A 24,921-nucleotide genomic window follows, 5' to 3' on the forward strand; every position below is an offset into this window, starting at 1 on the left:
GGATGAGGATGGACTAGACTTGACTAGACTGGACTAGGATGGACTAGACTTGACTAGACTGGACTAGACTTGACTAGACTGGACTAGAATGTACTAGACCTGACTAGAATGGACTAGACTAGGATGGATGAGACTAGACTAGGATGGACTAGATTTGACTAGGATGGACTAGGATACTACGATGGACTAGGATGGATTAGACTGGACTAGGATGGACTATGATACTAGGATGGACTAGACTTGACTAGACTGGACTAGGATGGACTAGACTTAACTAGACTGGATTAGACTTGACTAGACTGAACTAAAATGGACTAGACTTAACTAGGACACTAGGATGGACTAGAATGGACTAGACTTGACTAGGATGGACTAGACTTGAATAGGAAAATAGGATAGACTAGGATGGACTAGACTTAACTAGATTGGATTAGACTTGACTAGACTGAACTAAAATGGACTAGACTTAACTAGGACACTAGGATGGACTAGGATGGACTAGACTGGACTAGACTTGACTAGACTGGACTAGGATGGACTAGACTTGACTAGGATGGACTAGACTTGACTAGACTGGACTAGGATGGACTAGACTTGACTAGACTGGACTAGGATGGACTAGACTTGACTAGGATGGACTAGACTTGACTAGACTGGACTAGGATGGACTAGACTTGACTAGACTGGACTAGGATGGACTAGACTTGACTAGGATGGACTAGGAAGGACTAGACTTGACTAGGATGGACTAGACTTGACTAGGATGGACTAGGAAGGACTAGACTTGACTAGACTGGACTAGGATGGACTAGACTTGACTAGGATGGACTAGGAAGGACTAGACTTGACTGTACTGACTTTACTGTAGCCAAACTGAGACAAAAACTCTGTGGACTCCTGCATTGAGGATTTGAGGTCAGAGGAAGAAGAATCAACAATGAGGTTTTCAGGTTTTCATTTAATGAAGCGTAGAAAGACTGAGCACAGAGAAGAGTCTAAAGGTTTTATTCTGTTAGAGTTAGAAATGAGCAGATTCCATCAGTGCTGACCTTTGACCTTTGATTCACACTAACAGAAAAACCTACAGGGTTAACCCAAACCTACTAACTCTGGTTCAGTTTAGAAGAATCTTTATTCACCAAACAGACGCTAAAAACTTTAAAAAAAGCACAAACGTTGGTCTGGGTTAACCCAGATTAACCTAGATTAACCCAGATTAACACAGATTAATGCAGACATCTAAAGGCTGTAGAAAAGTTGTAATGGCATCAGTGGTGGCGTTAGAGATAAAGACACGTCAGGCTGCCAGTATAAACATTATCAAAAGATCAGAGTACCTCGGTAGAGTCCACATGGACCCAGCAAATATATTAAATAGATTCATCACACTTCACTCTGACTCAGCAGAAAACACAAGCACATACAGACGCGTGGCGAGCTGAAGATCACGTGAACATAAATACAAAAGAAGGCTACGTACAAAAACAAGACACAAGGGGTTAAACGTCCATCCTCTCTGATGACCGTCAGTGCCAAAGTGCAGGAGAAAAACCCAATAAGAACCATCCAGACGACCTGCTGAAGAACCTTCAGAAGACAATCAGAGATGTCTGTAAAACTGTGAGGAACCTCCTGGAGAACCATCCAGAGGATCTACTGAAGAACCATCCCTGACCCTGGCCTACCAGGGTCAGGTCTAGGGTGACTCTGTTCTACTGTACCAAACCAGTCTGTGGAAGGTACCGTAACAGAACATGACAGGCTTTAGAAAGCTCCACAGTCACCAGGATTTCGGCTTAGGCACCTCAGCAGGTGTTGGATTTGGTTCTCAGTTCTGGCAGGTCTTAGCTCTGGTGGTTCTGGTTCTCAGTGTGGATGGGTCTTCAGACTCCTGTGGTTCTAGTTCTCAGTGTGGGCGGGTCTTGACTCACACCGTGGTCATGAGTTTGAGCGACCCCCCCCTGAAGCGGAGGATCTTCTTCTTCAGCGTGTGGGAGGCTTTTATTTTGACAAAGGCATCTGTCTGAGCTGATGTCACTTCCTGTCCAGTCGCCCTGCCTCCTGCAGCCTCTAAATGGCTCCATCCCCTACCAGCCCCGCCTCCGCCGCTCTCCTCTGTGTCACTGGTGGCGGCGCTCTCGTCCACGTACTCGTCCCCGCTGGACTCGCTGTCTCCAAAGCGGTTGGCGGTGTAGTTGGAGCGCTCGTCCTCGCTGGTGTCGGCAATGGTGGAGTGGAAGAGCGAGGCACACTCGGCCGAGTACTCAGAGTCACTTCCTGCCATGTAGGCGGAGTATGGGCTGTTCATTGGCCGTTCAGCGGAGAAGAACCTGTTACAGTGACTCAGCAGTTCCTTCCTCTGGCGCCGCTGAGCTCGCCGTAACGCCTCATCATAAGGAAGCTCAGCGGTGGTTCTTAACCGACGGTAAACGCTACGTTTGTACTTTGGTTTGGCGACGACCACGACAGGGTCACGACCGTGGTGATGGTGACCATGGTGATGTCTGTTAGCACTGTGGTGATGGTTGCCATGGTGGTGGTTCCCATGGTGACGGTGTCTATGGTGATGGTTGTTGTGGTGATGGTCTCTGGGTGAGTCCGGGGTGTGTCTGTCCAGGACTCGGCCCTCTGGGATCGGTGCAGGGAGGTGTTTGATCCTGGAGGGGGTCAGCCCTTTGACGCCCCCTGCTGCTCTTCTGGAGGCTCTGATGTGGGCGGAGCCTTTGTCCTCTGATAGGCGGGTCTTTTTAGTGCCTGACCGGAGATGTGGCCCCTCCCCTCGTCTCCGAGATGAAGGTTCACTGTATTCGGCAGTCTGACTTGTCTGCAGACCGGCGCTCTTTGCTCTGACAGCGCCGACAGCATTGATGGCGCCGACAGCCCCAGTGGCATTTCCAGTCTGACTGAGTCTGACATTCTGCTGCTGGGGGGGTGTGGCTTTAGTATCATCATTGATGCCCCGCCCCCCTGTGTCAATGAATGCAAAAATGTCGTTGTTGCCGCTGACTGATGTCTCGGTGCATCCTGTCTGCATAGATGGAGGGCTGGTGGGCGGGGCTAATGGTGTTTGTGTGATGTTTGGGGGTGGTCTTAAGAGCTGTGACTCCTCCAGAGGGGCACATGGCGCTTTGGTCTCTTTCGGGGCAGAGTTATCTTTGGGCCTGCCCAGCTCTCTCTGGTCTTTAGGCGGAGTGTCTGATGGTGGGAGGAGCCTCTGTACTGGCTGTAGGAGTGGGCTCGAGTCAATATGGCTGACGACGAGCAGAGGGCAGTCCCTGAGGAGATGATCAGGGGCGTTCTCAAAAGAGAGGCGGGGACTCTGAAGCTCCACTGTCCTCTGAGGAGACGAGATCATGGCTCCTCCCCCTCCTCCAGGAAGTCGTGGCTGTCTCAGTTCTGCTCCCCATAAAGCTCCGCCCCCCGGGCAGGGTGCAGACAGCTGTCTCCCGCAGAGCGCTGGCCTCAGGACGCTCTTTGAAGCCTCTGCACTGATGCTGGTCCGGGGTCTGTTGGTCCTGGGGGGCGGGGCTCTCCTCTGCAGCAGACCCAGGATGTAGCCGTCCAGTCTTTTCTGAGTCAGTGAGGAGGAGGAGGGGGCGGTCCAGGAGGAGCTCTGAGGGACACAGTCTATTTTCAGAGCTCCTCCTTCCTCCTCTCTGCTGACGGCGTCTGGGCTGACCTTCTGCAGGAACACAGGGCTTTGGACCGCCACGGCGTGCAGCGGGCTAGGGTAGCGGTAAACCTCGCTGCCATTTGGTGCAACCAGGTCACACTGGAACTTGGACTGAGAGTCAGGGGGGGCCGGGTCTATGGTGGGGGGCTGAGGAGCCGAGAGCGAGCGGCGGACCGTCCCACAGAAAGCTGAGTCATCACAAAATCCTCCAATAAGACCGTCGCAGTCCAGACAACTGACCAGCTCATCTACGGGGGGGGGGGGGTAGAGAGAGAGAGAGAGAGAGAGGTGGATCAGACATATTTAATGACTCAGCATTAACACTCTCTCAAACATCGTCTCAGTGACATGGCCGAGGTCATTTCCTGTCTCTGATGGTCCACGGCCGACGGTGCGGCGTGATTCAGCTGTGATGAAACTTTGGGCTGAGTGTGGTCATGACTCCGTCTGAGAGAGAGCTCCAACATTACTGAGTGGAAAATTCTTCAGACAGACAGCGAGCTGAGGAGAGTTAACCCTTCGAGCTCTGAACATCCAAACCTGCCTGAGGTCTCTAGACCGCTTCCTTCTCAGAGTTCCTCTGATCTAGCCTTCCCCTGATGTTCAGGTCTAATCCTTCCTCTCAGTCACGCTGACTCTGACTTTTCTCTGTGGTGTACCAAACTGTCTCTGAGCTCTCCACTCTTGTGTCTCTCTGAATCAACCAATAGGAAACAGGCAGAGGACAAACCAATCGTGTTCTCCTACAGACCACAGTCTCCCCTCACCTCTAGATCACATGGTTACTGAAATACTGTGGTACAACTGTCGGCTCTTTTCTTCCCGCCCTGCTGTTTCCTAGTTTAGTTTGTTGATGTTCGTGAAAACCTCACTGAGTCCGTTAGAATAATAAACCCGTCTGGGATCTCCGCAGACTGCCCTGACCCGTCTCCTGGTTTTCCCATGACCACGGACTGTGATGGCGTTGAGGCGTTAGTCGTGTTGGTATTCAGGGGCGTGTCTGATGTCATTATCTCTGTGTTTTTAGTTCCAGCTGAGTTTACACGCCACGCTCTGATGAGAGACGGAGACGCCGTGTTTACTGATCTCATGATCTGATCTGCTGAATAAACCACAGACAGAAGGTTCACTGTTCACAGGGAAGTCTGGATCCTGGTCTGAGCCTGGTCCATGTCTCTCTCAGGGTCAGTCCTGGTTCATCATAGATCTAAATAAATACATGTAATCTGGTTTAATAAACCAGGATCTGATGTTTACAAGTCCAAAGACAAAACTGGATTCATAAAACCTGATCCAAACAGAGACGTCCATCTAAACCCTGACTGACCCCAGGTCCTGGTTTGGATCAGGTTTTAAACATCAGATTCTGATTCCCTGATTTTAGAAACTACAGCTGTTGGTATTCAGTCGTCCTTAACCCACAATAATCCCCAGCAGTCTCACTAAGTCTGGGTTCTAAATGCTCCTGGTTTATGCTCCGATGAGACCCAGACCAGGATTCTGGTATAGATCGCGTCTACATGAAGAACCAGGACTAACCTGCATAAGCACCAAATCAACAACATCCTCCAGAGACCCTGCAGGCATGAGAGCACTCTGGTGTTGGCCCCATTATCCCAGGACTGAACTCTGCCATCAGAACGTTCTAGAGATCCGTCCAGAAGATCAACCAGCTGCTTGGAAAGACGAGGATTGGCTTAAAGTACTTTCCTGGGAATCTGGAGACTCTATTAGTTCATGTTAGGGAATTTTATTGTACATTTCAGAGATAACATCCTTTCAAAATTTTATGGAAATTTGAGGAAATTTGGTGTGAGTCTGTTTACAAATCATCCACAATCTTCAAAGCAGATTAGAAGGAAATGGACTCGATTTTTAGGGACTTTAAGGAATTCTTCGATCTAAATCTTCAGGAGTTTCTGAAAGTTTCACCGAAATGCTTAAGAGTTAAGTTTACAGGATAGCTCCAGCCTTTATGGAATTAAATAATGACACCCACTTTGGGATTGGGATTATTTTATTGTGCAGCTCTATCTGAGTCACTGTCATCCACGTAAACACTGATTGTTGATCCATCGCATGATCTGATCCTCTGAATAAACACAAATGTTTGTTCAGAGTGCCACGCCATCTAACACGCCACAGCACCAACAAACAGAGACAGAGACAAAAGCCAGATTAACATCCACCACATCAGAGTCAGGAACGCCAGATTAACATCCACCACATCAGAGTCGGGAACGCCAGATTAACATCCACCACATCAAAATCGGGAACGCCAGATTACCATCCACCACATCAGAGTCGGGAACGCCAGATTACCATCCACCACATCGGAGTCGGGAACGCCAGATTAACATCCACCACATCGGAGTCGGGAACGCCAGATTAACATCCACCACATCAGAGTCGGGAACGCCAGATTAACATCCACCACATCAGAGTCGGGAACGCCAGATTACCATCCACCACATCGGAGTCGGGAACGCCAGATTAACATCCACCACATCGGAGTCGGGAACGCCAGATTAACATCCACCACATCGGAGTCGGGAACGCCAGATTAACATCCACCACATCAGAGTCGGGAACGCCAGATTAACATCCACCACATCAGAGTCGGGAACGCCAGATTAACATCCACCACATCAGAGTCGGGAACGCCAGATTAACATCCACCACATCAGAGTCGGGAACGCCAGATTAACATCCACCACATCAGAGTCGGGAACGCCAGATTAACATCCACCACATCAGAGTCGGGAATGCCAGATTAACATCCACCACATCAGAGTCAGGAACGCCAGATTACCATCCACCACATCAGAGTCGGGAACGCCAGATTAACATCCACCACATCAAAATCGGGAACGCCAGATTACCATCCACCACATCAGAGTCGGGAACGCCAGATTAACATCCACCACATCGGAGTCGGGAACGCCAGATTAACATCCACCACATCCGAGTCTGGAAGGACAGATTAACATCCACCACATCAGAGTCTGGAACGCCAGATTACCATCCACCACATCAGAGTCGGGGCGCCAGATTACCATCCACCACATCGGAGTCGGGAACGCCAGATTAACATCCACCACATCCGAGTCGGGAACGCCAGATTAACATCCACCACATCGGAGTCGGGAACGCCAGATTAACATCCACCACATCAGAGTCGGGAACGCCAGATTAACATCCACCACATCAGAGTCGGGAACGCCAGATTAACATCCACCACATCAGAGTCGGGAACGCCAGATTAACATCCACCACATCAGAGTCGGGAACGCCAGATTAACATCCACCACATCAGAGTCGGGAACGCCAGATTAACATCCACCACATCAGAGTCGGGAACGCCAGATTAACATCCACCACATCAGAGTCAGGAACGCCAGATTAACATCCACCACATCAGAGTCGGGAACGCCAGATTAACATCCCCCATTCTAGACACCCTGCAGATCTAAAGCTGTGCTAACTGAGTGTTCACTAGGGCGGGGCCGTGACCACGGCCCAACATTCAACTACTTTTCTACATTTTTACAGTGAAAATTCACCAAGAATACCTGACAACATTTTAATGCTCTTGTCTATCCTCACCAAACTTCACAGGGATGACCACACACTGATCCTGAACACATTCACACATCAGTATCTTTGTGTCGTGTGTTGTCATGTATTGTAGTATATTGTCATGTGTTGTGTATTGTGTATTGTTGTGTGTTGTCGTGTGTTGTCGTGTTGTCATGTATTATTGTGTATTGTCATGTGTTGTGTATTGTTGTGTATTGTTGTGTATTGTTGTGTGTTGTTGTGTGTTGTCGTGTGTTGTCATGTATTATTGTGTATTGTCATGTGTTGTGTATTGTTGTGTGTTGTTGTGTATTGTCGTGTGTTGTCGTGTGTTGTGTATTGTTGTGTGTTGTTGTGTATTGTCGTGTGTTGTGTGTTGTGTATTGCTGTGTATTGTTGTGTGTTGTCGTGTGTTGTTGTGTATTGTTGTGTGTTGTCGTGTGTTGTCGTGTGTTGTCGTGTATTGTTGTGTATTGTCGTGTGTTGTGTGTTGTTGTGTATTGTTGTGTGTTGTTGTGTATTGTTGTGTGTTGTTGTGTGTTGTTGTGTGTTGTCGTGTGTTGTCGTGTATTGTTGTGTATTGTCATGTGTTGTGTATTGTTGTGTGTTGTTGTGTGTTGTTGTGTGTTGTCGTGTGTTGTTGTGTATTGTTGTGTGTTATCATGTGTTGTCGTGTGTTGTCGTGTGTTGTGTATTGTTGTGTGTTGTCGTGTGTTGTGTATTGTTGTGTGTTGTCGTGTGTTGTGTATTGTTGTGTGTTGTCGTGTGTTGTCGTGTATTGTTGTGTATTGTCATGTGTTGTGTATTGTCATGTGTTGTGTATTGTTGTGTATTGTTGTGTGTTGTTGTGTGTTGTCGTGTGTTGTCGTGTATTGTCGTGTGTTGTGTGTTGTTGTGTTTTGTTGTGTATTGTTGTGTGTTGTCGTGTGTTGTCGTGTATTGTTGTGTATTGTCATGTGTTGTGTATTGTTGTGTATTGTTGTGTGTTGTTGTGTGTTGTCGTGTGTTGTCGTGTATTGTTGTGTATTGTCATGTGTTGTGTATTGTTGTGTGTTGTCGTGTGTTGTGTATTGTTGTGTGTTGTCGTGTGTTGTCGTGTATTGTTGTGTATTGTCATGTGTTGTGTATTGTTGTGTATTGTTGTGTGTTGTTGTGTGTTGTCGTGTGTTGTCGTGTATTGTTGTGTATTGTCATGTGTTGTGTATTGTCATGTGTTGTGTATTGTTGTGTATTGTTGTGTATTGTTGTGTATTGTTGTGTGTTGTTGTGTATTGTCATGTGTTGTGTATTGTTGTGTATTGTTGTGTGTTGTTGTGTGTTGTCGTGTTGTCATGTATTATTGTGTATTGTCATGTGTTGTGTATTGTTGTGTGTTGTTGTGTGTTGTTGTGTGTTGTCGTGTGTTGTTGTGTATTGTTGTGTGTTGTCGTGTGTTGTCGTGTGTTGTCGTGTGTTGTTGTGTATTGTTGTGTATTGTCGTGTGTTGTGTGTTGTTGTGTATTGTTGTGTGTTGTCGTGTGTTGTGTGTTGTCGTGTATTGTTGTGTGTTGTCGTGTGTTGTGTGTTGTCGTGTGTTGTTGTGTATTGTTGTGTGTTGTCGTGTGTTGTCGTGTGTTGTCGTGTGTTGTCGTGTATTGTTGTGTATTGTCGTGTGTTGTGTGTTGTTGTGTATTGTTGTGTGTTGTTGTGTGTTGTTGTGTGTTGTCGTGTGTTGTTGTGTATTGTTGTGTGTTGTGTGTTGTTGTGTATTGTTGTGTGTTGTCGTGTGTTGTGTGTTGTCGTGTGTTGTTGTGTATTGTTGTGTGTTGTCGTGTGTTGTCGTGTGTTGTCGTGTGTTGTCGTGTATTGTTGTGTATTGTCGTGTGTTGTGTGTTGTTGTGTATTGTTGTGTGTTGTTGTGTGTTGTTGTGTGTTGTCGTGTGTTGTTGTGTATTGTTGTGTGTTATCGTGTGTTGTCGTGTGTTGTCGTGTGTTGTGTATTGTTGTGTGTTGTCGTGTGTTGTGTATTGTTGTGTGTTGTCGTGTGTTGTGTATTGTTGTGTGTTGTCGTGTGTTGTCGTGTATTGTTGTGTATTGTCATGTGTTGTGTATTGTCATGTGTTGTGTATTGTTGTGTATTGTTGTGTGTTGTTGTGTGTTGTTGTGTGTTGTCGTGTGTTGTTGTGTATTGTTGTGTGTTGTTGTGTGTTGTCGTGTGTTGTCGTGTATTGTTGTGTATTGTCGTGTGTTGTGTGTTGTTGTGTATTGTTGTGTGTTGTTGTGTGTTGTTGTGTGTTGTTGTGTGTTGTTGTGTGTTGTTGTGTGTTGTCGTGTGTTGTCGTGTGTTGTCGTGTATTGTTGTGTATTGTCGTGTGTTGTGTGTTGTTGTGTGTTGTTGTGTATTGTTGTGTGTTGTTGTGTATTGTTGTGTATTGTCGTGTGTTGTGTGTTGTTGTGTATTGTTGTGTGTTGTCGTGTGTTGTCGTGTGTTGTCGTGTGTTGTTGTGTATTGTTGTGTATTGTCGTGTGTTGTGTGTTGTCGTGTGTTGTTGTGTATTGTTGTGTGTTGTCGTGTGTTGTCGTGTGTTGTCGTGTGTTGTTGTGTATTGTTGTGTATTGTCGTGTGTTGTGTGTTGTTGTGTGTTGTTGTGTATTGTTGTGTGTTGTTGTGTGTTGTTGTGTGTTGTCGTGTGTTGTCGTGTATTGTTGTGTGTTGTTGTGTTTTGTTGTGTACCTGTAGACAGCAGTCGTCCGTCTGTCTCTGTTGTTGAACAGAAACATTCGCTGAAGACTGAGTTAGATGAGTTAGACAGAGATCCTAACGCTCCATCACTGAGTTCATAGAAACCTGGAGGAGAGATCAATGACCAGAGATCAATAATCTAAAATGTATTTATCTTAAATCAGTTATCTGAGATCAATAATCAGAGACCAGTGGTCAGGGGTTGTTGCTATTTGTTCCTACCTGAGCTGGGTCTACTGTCAGTCTCTGGTGGGTCATGTGACCGCTCGGTGTCCAATCTCAGGTCGCTGATCTGACGGTCCAGCTCCTGAAGCTGATTGATGAGACCGGTGTCCCGCCTCCTCAGGCAGTTCTAAAAAAGTACGGACAAAGAGGCAGGACGTTTACACGGGGACATAATAAAGGCAGACAATGGTGTTTACATGCAGACATCAAAGTCTGACTAGTCAAAGAGAAAATCCTACTCTACTGCACAGGTGAGACAGCAGTAACAATCCTGATTAAAGTGTTTAGAATAAATAGTTTAGATTAAATAGTTTAGATTAAAGAATTCAGATTAAATAGTTTAGATTAAATAGTTTAGATTCAATAGTTCACATTTAATCTAGATTAGAGCTAATCCGGATTATACGGATTTTACTTAAGAGACTGTCTAGGAGATTCTAACATTAAAACAGGCTTAACATAAACCTAGACTCTTGGAGGGAGTCCTGGATCAGGTCTAACAGCTTGGTTCAGTCTGATAGAGATCAGCAACTCACAGAGATATGATCAGCTGTTTACATACCTGCTGATCATCACCTGCCCACACCCCCCCAACACGTTCCCCAGAGAGAACATCATGGAGAACGTAGAGCTTGGACCAGGGCGGACTGCTCCTTTAAATGGTCTAAAGAGGACCAGAGTCCTGATAGATCCGACCGTAGAGTCTGGACCAGGGCGGACTGCTCCTTTAAACAGTGTAAAGAGGACCAGAGTCCTGTTAGATCAGACCGTAGAGTCTGGACCAGGGCGGACTGCTCCTTTAAACAGTCTAAAGAGGACCAGAGTCCTGTTAGATCAGACCGTAGAGTCTGGACCAGGGCGGACTGCTCCTTTAAACAGTGTAAAGAGGACCAGAGTCCTGTTAGATCAGACCGTAGAGTCTGGACCAGGGCGGACTGCTCCTTTAAACAGTGAGCAGGGACCAGAGTCCTGTTAGATCAGACCGTAGAGTCTGGACCAGACTGAACTGCTCCTTTAAACAGTCTGATAAGAGGACCAGAGTCCTGTTAGATCAGACCGTAGAGTCTGGACCAGGGCGGACTGCTCCTTTAAACAGTCTAAAGAGGACCAGAGTCCTGTTAGATCAGACCGTAGAGTCTGGACCAGGGCGGACTGCTCCTTTAAACAGTCTAAAGAGGACCAGAGTCCTGTTAGATCAGACCGTAGAGTCTGGACCAGGGCGGACTGCTCCTTTAAATGGTCTAAAGAGGACCAGAGTCCTGATAGATCCGACCGTAGAGTCTGGACCAGGGCGGACTGCTCCTTTAAACAGTCTAAAGAGGACCAGAGTCCTGTTAGATCAGACCGTAGAGTCTGGACCAGGGCGGACTGCTCCTTTAAACAGTCTAAAGAGGACCAGAGTCCTGTTAGATCAGACCGTAGAGTCTGGACCAGGGCGGACTGCTCCTTTAAACAGTCTAAAGAGGACCAGAGTCCTGTTAGATCAGACCGTAGAGTCTGGACCAGGGCGGACTGCTCCTTTAAACAGTCTAAAGAGGACCAGAGTCCTGTTAGATCAGACCGTAGAGTCTGGACCAGGGCGGACTGCTCCTTTAAATGCTCACGCTGAGCAGGGATAGAAAGCATGCGGGTTATGCAGCTCCGGGTCATGTGCTGCATTCCTGAGACTGAACTGCAGAAACAAATGTCTGATAAACACTCAGGAACACAGACCAGAGCTTCCAGTACACACCAGACCAGTTAAGAGACCAGGATCCTTATCAGAGCCTCTGGGCTACATTTACATTCCCATTACCAGGGTCTTAATTATTCAGAGACCAGCTGACCTGATCCTCAGCAGACGGCCTGATCCCTGCTGGAGAGGAGAGAGGAGCCTCTTTAACAGCTTTTCTCCTTCATGTGCTGCTCTAACAGACTCAGACGGTTTACAGAGACCCTGGTGACGGTAAACACTGATCCACCATAAGTCACATGAATAAATCTGTGAGCCACACAAAGGAGACCGCGTTAACGACCACATTTAAATGAAAACGTATTTCTTAAATCCGTACATCGTTCCTGTCAGGAGGGAGGAGTGTGAGAGGAGGAAGTGTGAGCTCATCCATAGATCTGCTCTCTCGTGTTCAAACTGAAGCTTCCTCTGTCCTGGTTTTAACATTTTTGTCCTGTCACCTCCTAATGATCTTCTCACACTCGTATTTTATGATGATTACGCCAAAACGCGCCATCATCAGTGAGCCAACACCAGGAGATAAGGTATAGCTAGTGAAACTCATCCAAACGTGGCTGTTTTACTTGACCTTTAACCTAAAAATGACAATACATACAGTTAAAGAGCAGAAATATAAAACCAAAACTAGAGTGAGGCAGGGCTGGATTTAGATATTTGGAGGCCCAGGGCAAACCTCAACATGAGGCCCCTCCCCCTGTAGCTAATGACCCCCCCCCTGTAGCTAATGGCTCCTCCCCCTGTAGCTAACAGCATAAATAATGAGTGTGAAAAACAGAAAGCATCTCTTTAATATGAATAAAGCCACAAATACCCAAATATTCCACCATCATTCATCAGCTCTTTCTAATATCTGAAAACATCTTTAGACTGGGCGGAACTCACAAAACACTGGTGTCAAACACTCGTATCTCGTAAATCACCACTTTTCAGGGGATAAAAACGCATCTTTGACTGCTTTCATACTGGTTCAACCCCTCTGACAGTGAAGGCTGACCACTGGTTTATAAAGCCACATTAAAATCATGAAAAACTGAGATACGAGGTTTTGGCACCACGTCAGTGATAAATAAAATAAATATCTGCTCATTATCAGTCAGTTATCATCATTATCAGGTTGCTTCTGCTGACTCCACACAGACATTCTGATGGAGCCAGTAACACAGTAACTGTGTTAGGACTGTCAGAGCTATGTTATAGCTAAAACACACTTATAACACAGTTATAACACAGTACCTGTGTTATACCTGTGTTATACCTGTGTTATACCTGTGTTATAACTGTGTTATACCTGTGTTATACCTGTGTTATACCTGTGTTATAACTGTGTTATACCTGTGTTATACCTGTGTTATACCTGTGTTATAACTGTGTTATACCTGTGTTATACCTGTGTTATAACTGTGTTATACCTGTGTTATAACTGTGTTATACCTGTGTTATACCTGTGTTATACCTGTGTTATACCTGTGTTATAACTGTGTTATACCTGTGTTATACCTGTGTTATACCTGTGTTATAACTGTGTTATACCTGTGTTATACCTGTGTTATAACTGTGTTATACCTGTGTTATAACTGTGTTATACCTGTGTTATACCTGTGTTATACCTGTGTTATACCTGTGTTATAACTGTGTTATACCTGTGTTATACCTGTGTTATACCTGTGTTATACCTGTGTTATAACTGTGTTATACCTGTGTTATACCTGTGTTATAACTGTGTTATAACTGTTATAACTGTGTTATACCTGTGTTATACCTGTGTTATACCTGTGTTATAACTGTGTTATACCTGTGTTATACCTGTGTTATACCTGTGTTATAACTGTGTTATACCTGTGTTATACCTGTGTTATACCTGTGTTATAACTGTGTTATACCTGTGTTATACCTGTGTTATACCTGTGTTATACCTGTGTTATAACTGTGTTATAACTGTTATAACTGTGTTATACCTGTGTTATACCTGTGTTATAACTGTGTTATACCTGTGTTATACCTGTGTTATAACTGTGTTATACCTGTGTTATACCTGTGTTATAACTGTGTTATAACTGTTATAACTGTGTTATACCTGTGTTATACCTGTGTTATAACTGTGTTATACCTGTGTTATAACTGTGTTATACCTGTGTTATACCTGTGTTATAACTGTGTTATAACTGTGTTATACCTGTGTTATAACTGTGTTATAACTGTGTTATACCTGTGTTATACCTGTGTTATACCTGTGTTATAACTATGTGATACCTGTGTTATACCTGTGTTATAACTGTTATACCTGTGTTATACCTGTGTTATACCTGTGTTATAACTATGTTATACCTGTGTTATAACTGTTATACCTGTGTTATAACTGTGTTATACCTGTGTTATACCTGTGTTATACCTGTGTTATAACTGTGTTATACCTGTGTTATACCTGTGTTATAACTGTTATACCTGTGTTATACCTGTGTTATAACTGTTATACCTGTGTTATACCTGTGTTATACCTGTGTTATAACTGTTATACCTGTGTTATAACTGTTATACCTGTGTTATACCTGTGTTATACCTGTGTTATAACTGTTATACCTGTGTTATAACTGTGTTATACCTGTGTTATAACTGTGTTATAACTATGTGATACCTGTGTTATACCTGTGTTATAACTGTTATACCTGTGTTATACCTGTGTTATAACTATGTTATACCTGTGTTATAACTGTTATACCTGTGTTATACCTGTGTTATACCTGTGTTATAACTATGTTATACCTGTGTTATAACTGTTATACCTGTGTTATACCTGTGTTATACCTGTGTTATACCTGTGTTATACCTGTGTTATACCTGTGTTTGCCTGTGTTATACCTGTGTTATAACTGTGTTATACCTGTGTTATACCTGTGTTATACCTGTGTTATAACTGTGTTATACCTGTGTTATAACTGTGTTATACCTGTGTTATACCTGTGTTATACCTGTGTTATACCTGTGTTATACCTGTGTTATAACTGTTATAACTGTTATAACTGTGTTATAACTGTGTTATACCTGTGTTATAACTGTGTTATACCTGTGTTATACCTGTGTTATAACTGTGTTATACCTGTGTTATAACTGTGTTATACCTGTGTTATAACTATGTTGTAACTATTTTATACCTGTTATAACTATGGTATACCTGTTATAACTATGGTATATCTGTTATAAGTGTTAGAGCTATGTTAAAACTGTAACACACTAATCACATAGTTATAATTATTTTATAAGTTTGTTATAGTTTTAACATAGTAATAACACAGTAACTGTGTAATAACAATGTAATAACTGTATAATAACTGTTATAACTGTTATAACTGTGTAATAACTGTTATAACTGTGTAATAACAATGTAATAACTGTGTAATAACTGTTATAACTGTGCAAAAACTGTGTAATAACTGCATAATAACTGTAATAACTGTAATAAATGTGTAATAACTGCTACAACTGGGTAATAACTGTGTAATAACTGTTACACCTGTGAAATAACTATGTAACTGTGTAATAACTGTTATAACTATAATAACTGTTATAACTGTGAAATAACTTAGAACTGTATAATAACTGTTATGACTGTGTAATAACTGTTATAACTGTGTAATACTTTTATAACTGTGTAATAACTATGTAATAACTGTTATAACTGTGTAATACTTTTATAACTGTGTAATAACTGTGTAATAACTGTTATAACTGTGAAATAACTATGTAACTGTGTAATAACTGTGTAATAACTGTGTAATAACTGTTATAACTGTGTAATAACTGTTATAACTGTGAAATAACTATGTAACTGTGTAATAACTGTGTAATAACTGTGTAATAACTGTTATAACTGTGTAATAACTGTTCTAACTGTAATATCTGTGTAATCACTGTGCTAGTGTCTGAGGTCTGTCCTAACCCTGTCTGTGGCTCAGCCTTTCTCTGGTCCGAGATGTCTCTCTTCAAACATGCCAACAGCTGACACTCCACAGGAAGTGATGTCACACATACTTCCTGATCCTCTGCAGACTCATCAGGATGATTTCACTAATAAAGTCCAATCAGAGGTCAAAGTGTGAATCCCTAAGAGTCTACATGAGACTCTGGGCAGCTCCTAGTCCTAGAGGAGCTGCCGGAGCTCAGACATGGAGGCTACAGTCAGAGCAGACAGACCAGAGACTCTCTCACCGTCTGAGTCTGAAAGTGGATCTGCAGAGTTCCAGCAGCACAGAGGAATCTCCATTTGTTCCTGTTTGGGGGGGGGGGGTAATCTGCTCCAGATTCAAGTTTAGAGCTGCAGCTGCACCAGGGACAGAAAACTGACCTGGAAATACACTAGACACACTGGAGGAGGAGGAGGAGGAGGGGGAGGGAAGGAGAGGAGAGGAGAGGAGAGAAGAGAAGAAGAGAGGAGGGGAGGAGAGGAGAGGAGAGGGGAGGAAGAGGAGGAGGGAAGGAGAGGAGAGGGGAGGAGAGAAGAAGAGAAGAGGGGAGGAGAGGAGAGGAGAGGAGAGAAGAAGAGATGAGGGGAGGAGAGGGGAGGAAGAGGAGAGGAGAGAAGAAGAGAAGAGGGAGGAGAGGAGAGGAGAGGAGAGAAGAAGAGAGGAGGGGAGGAGAGGGGAGGAAGAGGAGAGGAGAGAAGAAGTGAGGAGGGGAGGAGAGGAGAGGAGAGGAGAGAAGAAGAGAGGAGGGGAGGAGAGGAGAGGAGAGGAGTGGAGAGGAGAGAAGAAGAGAGGAGGGGAGGAGAGGAGAGGAGAAGAGAGGAGGGAGGAGAGGAGAGGGGAGGAAGAGGAGGAGGGAAGGAGAGGAGAGGGGAGGAGAGAAGAAGAGAAGAGGGGAGGAGAGGAGAGGAGAGAAGAAGAGAGGAGGGGAGGAGAGGGGAGGAAGAGGAGAGAAGAAGAGAGGAGGGGAGGAGAGGAGAGGAGAGGAGAGAAGAAGAGAGGAGGGGAGGAGAGGAGAGGAGAGGGGAGGAAGAGGAGGAGGGAAGGAGAGGAGAGGGGAGGAGAGAAGAAGAGAAGAGGGGAGGAGAGGAGAGGAGAGGAGAGGAGAGAAGAAGAGAGGAGGGGAGGAGAGGAGAGGGGAGGAGGAGGGGGAGGAGGAGAGGAGAGGAGAGGGGAGGAGGAGGAGGGAAGGAGAGGAGAGGAGAGGAGAAGAGAGGAGGGGAGGAGAGGGGAGGAAGAGGAGAGGGGAGGGGGAGGGGGAGGGGGAGGGGGAGGAGGAGAGGAGAGGAAGACTGAGGACTCAGACAGATCAGAGATCAGATTTCACTAAAACATGTAGCAGCTGCTGAAACATGAAAACATCATGGCCGCCTCCCTCTAGTGAAGGAGCTGATACCAGACCTCAGGACTCCTGATCCACCTCAGACCCTCAGGACTCCTCAACCATCTCAGGTATTGGTGGTATCAAGGACTCACCTCTAGCCTCAGGACCAGTGAGGACCCAGAGGTTAGTCCTGAGACCTGGTCTGTAAAAATGAGGTTTCAGAACATCCTTGTGAGCTACATCATAATACTGAAGCTTGGATTCTCCAGTCAGACTGCTGTGGTACAGGGACAGGATCCAACAGGACCCAACAGGATCTAACAGGGTCTAAACATCCTCCCCATTGTGCTGATCATCAATTGGTGGCTCAGAGGCCACATCAGACCCCCCACAGACTACTAGACTACTGAAACCTGGTTTTAGGGTTCTCTTGTGCTTTTTTCTATTAAAAGGATCAAAATGAAAACAGTAGAAGATCTGTGCTGTTAGAGAACCAGAACCAGGCTGTGATGGTCTTTACCCAGTCTTTGTCTCATGTCCCTGCTGTCTCAGTAACGCCCCCATTACAGAGAGTAAATGAGTGTATTCCTGTTAATCTGATCAGCTGTGTCTGAACAAACCCACCACAGAGAGTTCATTATCTAGAGCTGCTCCAGGCCACAACACGCCTCTTTAATTAAACACCTGGAAACACTGAAGCTCCCAGCATCCTCTCTGAGCCACGGGGGACCGGGGGGGTTCAGTCTAGTCAAACATAAACCCTCCCCCACAGAGCTGCTAGCCATGACATCATGGTTTTTATGACATCAGGATGTTTATTCTGTCACCTTAAAGCCTCATGAGTCTCTGAGAAAGAACACGCCAACGACCACGGAGATTTAAACCGACAGAGACGCTCTCCTCCACACGATCCCTGAACCAGGAAGGTCCATTTACCCTTTACTGGATTTATCATCAGTCATGCTCCACTTAACCTGGCTCTGGTGGAAAAATCCTCTTTGATATCAATGAGAAGACAGATTCCTACAGTCATGTCACTTAAATAAAAACCAATCTGTAAAATAACATCAGTGAGAGCATAAATATTCCTCCTTCATATCAGCCTTAAGTAGTCTCCTCTGTCTGCAGTCTCAGCCCTGAGTCTGTGTGGATAGGTCTCAGTCTCTGAGTCTGTGTGGATAGGTCTCAGTCTCTGAGTCTGTGTGGATAGGTCTCAGTCTCTGAGTCTGTGTGGATAGGTCTCAGTCTCTGAGTCTGTGTGGATAGGTCTCAGTCTCTCTGAGTCTGTGTGGATAGGTCTCAGTCTCTCTGAGTCCGTGTGGATAGGTCTCAGTCTCTCTGAGTCCGTGTGGATAGGTCTCAGTCTCAGCTCTGAGTCTGTGTGGATAGGTCTCAGTCTCTGAGTCTGTGTGGATAGGTCTCAGTCTCTCTGAGTCTGTGTGGATAGGTCTCAGTCTCTCTGAGTCTGTGTGGATAGGTCTCAGTCTCTGAGTCTGTGTGGATAGGTCTCAGTCTCTCTGAGTCTGTGTGGATAGGTCTCAGTCTCTCTGAGTCTGTGTGGATAGGTCTCAGTCTCTGAGTCTGTGTGGATAGGTCTCAGTCTCTCTGAGTCCGTGTGGATAGGTCTCAGTCTCTGAGTCTGTGTGGATAGGTCTCAGTCTCTCTGAGTCTGTGTGGATAGGTCTCAGTCTCTCTGAGTCTGTGTGGATAGGTCTCAGTCTCTCTGAGTCTATGTGGATAGGTCTCAGTCTCTCTGAGTCTGTGTGGATAGGTCTCAGTCTCTGAGTCTGTGTGGATAGGTCTCAGTCTCTGAGTCTGTGTGGATAGGTCTCAGTCTCTCTGAGTCTGTGTGGATAGGTCTCAGTCTCTGAGTCTGTGTGGATAGGTCTCAGTCTCTCTGAGTCCGTGTGGATAGGTCTCAGTCTCTGAGTCTGTGTGGATAGGTCTCAGTCTCTCTGAGTCTGTGTGGATAGGTCTCAGTCTCTGAGTCTGTGTGGATAGGTCTCAGTCTCTCTGAGTCCGTGTGGATAGGTCTCAGTCTCTGAGTCTGTGTGGATAGGTCTCAGTCTCTCTGAGTCTGTGTGGATAGGTCTCAGTCTCTCTGAGTCTGTGTGGATAGGTCTCAGTCTCTCTGAGTCTATGTGGATAGGTCTCAGTCTCTCTGAGTCTGTGTGGATAGGTCTCAGTCTCTGAGTCTGTGTGGATAGGTCTCAGTCTCTGAGTCTGTGTGGATAGGTCTCAGTCTCTCTGAGTCTGTGTGGATAGGTCTCAGTCTCTCTGAGTCCGTGTGGATAGGTCTCAGTCTCTGAGTCTGTGTGGATAGGTCTCAGTCTCTCTGAGTCTGTGTGGATAGGTCTCAGTCTCTGAGTCTGTGTGGATAGGTCTCAGTCTCTCTGAGTCTGTGTGGATAGGTCTCAGTCTCTGAGTCTGTGTGGATAGGTCTCAGTCTCTCTGAGTCCGTGTGGATAGGTCTCAGTCTCTGAGTCTGTGTGGATAGGTCTCAGTCTCTCTGAGTCTGTGTGGATAGGTCTCAGTCTCAGCTCTGAGTCTGTGTGGATAGGTCTCAGTCTCTGAGTCTGTGTGGATAGGTCTCAGTCTCTCTGAGTCTGTGTGGATAGGTCTCAGTCTCTCTGAGTCTGTGTGGATAGGTCTCAGTCTCTGAGTCTGTGTGGATAGGTCTCAGTCTCTCTGAGTCTGTGTGGATAGGTCTCAGTCTCTCTGAGTCTGTGTGGATAGGTCTCAGTCTCTGAGTCTGTGTGGATAGGTCTCAGTCTCTCTGAGTCCGTGTGGATAGGTCTCAGTCTCTGAGTCTGTGTGGATAGGTCTCAGTCTCTCTGAGTCTGTGTGGATAGGTCTCAGTCTCTCTGAGTCTGTGTGGATAGGTCTCAGTCTCTCTGAGTCCGTGTGGATAGGTCTCAGTCTCTCTGAGTCCGTGTGGATAGGTCTCAGTCTCTGAGTCTGTGTGGATAGGTCTCAGTCTCTGAGTCTGTGTGGATAGGTCTCAGTCTCTCTGAGTCCGTGTGGATAGGTCTCAGTCTCTGAGTCCGTGTGGATAGGTCTCAGTCTCTGAGTCTGTGTGGATAGGTCTCAGTCTCTCTGAGTCTGTGTGGATAGGTCTCAGTCTCTCTGAGTCTGTGTGGATAGGTCTCAGTCTCTCTGAGTCTATGTGGATAGGTCTCAGTCTCTCTGAGTCTGTGTGGATAGGTCTCAGTCTCTGAGTCTGTGTGGATAGGTCTCAGTCTCTGAGTCTGTGTGGATAGGTCTCAGTCTCTCTGAGTCTGTGTGGATAGGTCTCAGTCTCTCTGAGTCCGTGTGGATAGGTCTCAGTCTCTGAGTCTGTGTGGATAGGTCTCAGTCTCTCTGAGTCTGTGTGGATAGGTCTCAGTCTCTGAGTCTGTGTGGATAGGTCTCAGTCTCTCTGAGTCTGTGTGGATAGGTCTCAGTCTCTGAGTCTGTGTGGATAGGTCTCAGTCTCTCTGAGTCCGTGTGGATAGGTCTCAGTCTCTGAGTCTGTGTGGATAGGTCTCAGTCTCTCTGAGTCTGTGTGGATAGGTCTCAGTCTCAGCTCTGAGTCTGTGTGGATAGGTCTCAGTCTCTGAGTCTGTGTGGATAGGTCTCAGTCTCTCTGAGTCTGTGTGGATAGGTCTCAGTCTCTGAGTCTGTGTGGATAGGTCTCAGTCTCTCTGAGTCTGTGTGGATAGGTCTCAGTCTCTCTGAGTCTGTGTGGATAGGTCTCAGTCTCTGAGTCTGTGTGGATAGGTCTCAGTCTCTCTGAGTCTGTGTGGATAGGTCTCAGTCTCTGAGTCTGTGTGGATAGGTCTCAGTCTCTCTGAGTCTGTGTGGATAGGTCTCAGTCTCTGAGTCTGTGTGGATAGGTCTCAGTCTCTGAGTCTGTGTGGATAGGTCTCAGTCTCTCTGAGTCCGTGTGGATAGGTCTCAGTCTCTGAGTCTGTGTGGATAGGTCTCAGTCTCTCTGAGTCTGTGTGGATAGGTCTCAGTCTCTCTGAGTCTGTGTGGATAGGTCTCAGTCTCTCTGAGTCCGTGTGGATAGGTCTCAGTCTCTCTGAGTCTGTGTGGATAGGTCTCAGTCTCTGAGTCTGTGTGGATAGGTCTCAGTCTCTCTGAGTCTGTGTGGATAGGTCTCAGTCTCTGAGTCTGTGTGGATAGGTCTCAGTCTCTCTGAGTCTGTGTGGATAGGTCTCAGTCTCTCTGAGTCCGTGTGGATAGGTCTCAGTCTCTCTGAGTCTGTGTGGATAGGTCTCAGTCTCTGAGTCTGTGTGGATAGGTCTCAGTCTCTCTGAGTCTGTGTGGATAGGTCTCAGTCTCTGAGTCTGTGTGGATAGGTCTCAGTCTCTCTGGGTCTGTGTGGATAGGTCTCAGTCAGGATCAAACATGTGGACTCTGGAAGTTTACTCCATTCTTCTTTGATAAACTGCTCAAGCTCTGTCAGGATGATCAGGGATCAGGACTGAACAGACCTTTAAAGTCCAGACACTAGTCCTCTAGTGGATTGAGGTCTGGGCTTTGACTCGGCCACTCCAGAACATTCTCCTTGTTGTCTTTAAACCATTTCATTGGAGCTTTCTCTGTGGCTGAGAAGCATCCCCACAGCATGATGCTGCCACCACCATGCTCCTGGTCTAGACTCTGTCCTAGTCTCTGGTCCTGGTCTTGTCTCTGGTCTATTCTCTGGTCAAGTCTCTGGTCTAGTCCCTGTCCTAGTCTCTGGTCCTGTTCTAGTCCACATCCACAGACCGGTCTGGGTCTGGCTCTCTCTTGTAACTCAGACACTCAACCTTGATTTCGTGTCTCTGGTAAACCAGGGCTGACCCCGCCTTCACCTCTGACCTCACCTGAACCAGCCCAGACTGAGGTCAGAGGTCAGGAGGCAGACGGGTGGTGACTCACCAGCTGTTTCCGCAGCAGCAGGATGTTCTCCTCCAGGAGTTTCTCCTCAGAGCTCAGCTGGACCTCCCTCCGCCGCTCCTCCTCCTCTTCCTCTCTCTCCTGCTCCTCCTCTTCCTCCTCCCTTAGAACCGCTCTGACCAGCTCCTCCTGCCGCCGCCGCAGAAGCTCCAGCTCGCCCAGACCGGACACGGTGGCCTCCAGACGCTCCCGTGCCGCACGCGGACGCTCGCTGCCGTCCGCTTCCCGCCGCGCGGAGCGCTGCAGCATCTCTGAACCCGGGAGGGTCTACGAGGAATCAGAGTCCCAGAGGTCTACGAGGCCAGGACAGCATGCTGGGGGGCCAGAACTTAACCCAGGCTAAACCAACCAGGCTCAATAAAACCAGGCTAAAGTAACCAGATGGATAAACCTGGTTAGACAAAATGGGCTAAACAAATTTAGGTTTAACTAAGCCTGGAAAATGAAGCAGGTTAAACTAAGCCTGGAAAATGAAGCAGGTCAAACTAGCCTGGAAAATGACACAGGTTTAACTAAGCCTGGAAATGAAGCAGGTCAAACTAGCCTGGAAAAAAGAGGAAAGTTTAACTAAGCCTCGCAAATGAAGCAGGTTTAACTAAGCCTGAAAAATTAAGCCGGTTTAACTAAGCCTGGAAATGAAGCAGGTCAAACTAGCCTGCAAAATGAAACAGGTTTAACTAAGCCTGGAAAATGAAGCAGGTTTAACTAAGCCTGCAAAATGAAGCAGGTTTAACTAAGCCTGGAAAATGAAGCAGGTTTAACTAAGCCTGCAAAATGAAGCAGGTTTAACTAAGCCTGGAAAATGAAGCAGGTTAAACTAGCCTGGTGAAATATCTCTAAGTTAGAAATTAAATTAAGATCAAAATATCTAGGCTAAACTAACCAGGCTAAACTAACCGGGCTAAACTAACCAGGCTAAACTAACCAGGTTAAACTAACCGGGCTAAACTAACCAGGCTAAACTAACCAGGCTAAACTAACCGGGCTAAACTAACCGGGCTGTGAACTAACCAGGCTAAACTAACTGGGCTAAACTAACCAGGCTAAACTAACCAGGTTAAACTAACCGGGCTAAACTAACCGGGCTGTGAACTAACCAGGCTAAACTAACTGGGCTAAACTAACTGGGCTAAACTAACTGGGCTAAATGACCTGACTGTACAGGAGCCAAATCAGCTGATTTTGACTCTGATTTTACCCAGAATTCCTCCTGTCAGACATCCTGGCTCACAGACAAAACTCCATATTAGACTCAAAGAGTCTCCAGATATTTCCTCCAGTATTCCTCTTCTGGTCCTCTAATGCTCCTCTAATTTTCCTGTAACATTCCTCTAACGTTCATGCAGCGTTCCTCTAACGTTCATGCAACGTTCCTGTAATATTCCTGTAACGTTCCTCTAACATTTCTCTAACGTTCCTGTAACGTTCCTCTAACGTTCCTGTAATGTTCCTCTATCGTTCCTGTAACGTTCCTGTAATGTTCCACTATCGTTCCTGTAACGTTCCTCTATCGTTCCTGTAATGTTCCTCTATCGTTCCTCTAACGTTCCTGTAATGTTCCTCTATCGTTCCTGTAATGTTCCTCTATCGTTCCTCTAACGTTCCTGTAATGTTTCTCTATCGTTCCTGTAATGTTCCTCTATCGTTCCTCTAACGTTCCTGTAATGTTCCTCTAACGTTCCTGTGATGTTCCTCTATCGTTCCTCTAACGTTCCTGTAATGTTCCTCTATCGTTCCTCTATCGTTCCTCTAACGTTCCTCTAACGTTCCTGTAATGTTCCTCTAACGTTCCTGTAATGTTCCTCTAATGTTCCTCTAACGTTCCTGTAATGTTCCTCTATCGTTCTTCTAACGTTCCCGTAATGTTCCTCTATCGTTCCTCTAACGTTCCTTTAATGTTCCTCTAACGTTCCTGTAATGTTCCTCTATCGTTCCTCTAACGTTCCTGTAATGTTCCTCTATCGTTCCTCTAACGTTCCTGTAATGTTCCTCTATCGTTCTTCTAACGTTCCCGTAATGTTCCTCTATCGTTCCTCTAACCTTCCTGTAATGTTCCTCTAACGTTCCTGTAATGTTCCTCTATCGTTCCTCTAACGTTCCTGTAATGTTCCTCTATCGTTCCTCTAACGTTCCTGTAATGTTCCTCTATCGTTCCTCTAACGTTCCTGTAACGTTCCTCTATCGTTCCTCTAACGTTCCTGTAATGTTCCTCTATCGTTCCTCTAACGTTCCTCTATCGTTCCTGAAGGTTTCCTCAGATGTTAGTAGTCCATGTGGGAACCAGTCCAGTCCGTCTGCAGCTCCGTGCAGCAACCAGTGGTCCCCCCCTCTCTCTCCCCCTTCTCCTCTTAAACACAAACGGATCCGAAAATCCCGTTAATAATCCGGTAATCGGTCCAGTCTCCTCTCAGTCACGTGTCCAGGTAGCTCCCAGCATGCTCCGGGGCTGCAGCGGTGCTCTGATCCGTCAGAGAGAGACTCCGATCCCCGGTCTGGTCTTGGTCCTGCTGCCGCTGCTCCTGAAGATCCGGACAGACTGATCCTCTGCTCAGCGAGCCCTGCAGGACCCGCCCCCTTACAGCTGCTACAACACTGAGGCTGTGACGTCAGCAGCAAAGACATGGACTTCCTGTGGGCGCCTTCAAAATAAAATGTCTTCATAAAGGCGTCAGACAAAAGGAAGTGAAGCCGCTCAGAAAAAAAAAAAAAAAAAAAAATACAGAAATCTGAGGTAAAGGCAGGGATGAATGAGAGCCTGGACCCAGCATTTAATCTCAACAGCAC

The 24,921-nt window shown here is 46.1% G+C and overlaps 1 protein-coding gene across 1 annotated transcript; it reads right to left on the minus strand.

The window, feature by feature from the left end:
• Positions 1 to 938: 938 nt before the first annotated feature.
• On the minus strand, positions 939 to 22,950 carry dact1 (dishevelled-binding antagonist of beta-catenin 1). The gene is made up of 4 exons (XM_041812261.1): positions 22,120 to 22,950; positions 10,197 to 10,326; positions 9,966 to 10,079; positions 939 to 3,921 (listed from the first exon to the last, which is right to left on the minus strand). Exons 1-4 carry the CDS (start codon positions 22,384 to 22,386, stop codon positions 1,928 to 1,930), a joined length of 2,505 nt encoding a protein of 834 aa, XP_041668195.1. The 5' UTR covers positions 22,387 to 22,950; the 3' UTR covers positions 939 to 1,927.
• Positions 22,951 to 24,921: the final 1,971 nt, after the last annotated feature.

The sequence above is a fragment of the Cheilinus undulatus genome, linkage group 18 (assembly GCF_018320785.1).
Source record: "Cheilinus undulatus linkage group 18, ASM1832078v1, whole genome shotgun sequence".
In the NCBI taxonomy this organism is placed as follows: domain Eukaryota; kingdom Metazoa; phylum Chordata; class Actinopteri; order Labriformes; family Labridae; genus Cheilinus; species Cheilinus undulatus.

Coding starts and splice junctions, on each gene's coding strand:
- dact1 (XM_041812261.1), bottom strand. CDS start 22,386: ATGCTGCAGCGCTCCGCGCGGCGGGAAGCGGACGGCAGCGAGCGTCCG. Junction 10,080..10,196: donor TGACAGTAGACCCAGCTCAG/GTAGGAACAAAT, acceptor TCTCTCCTCCAG/GTTTCTATGAACTCAGTGAT. Junction 3,922..9,965: donor CGGACGACTGCTGTCTACAG/GTACACAACAAA, acceptor CCCCCCCCGTAG/ATGAGCTGGTCAGTTGTCTG.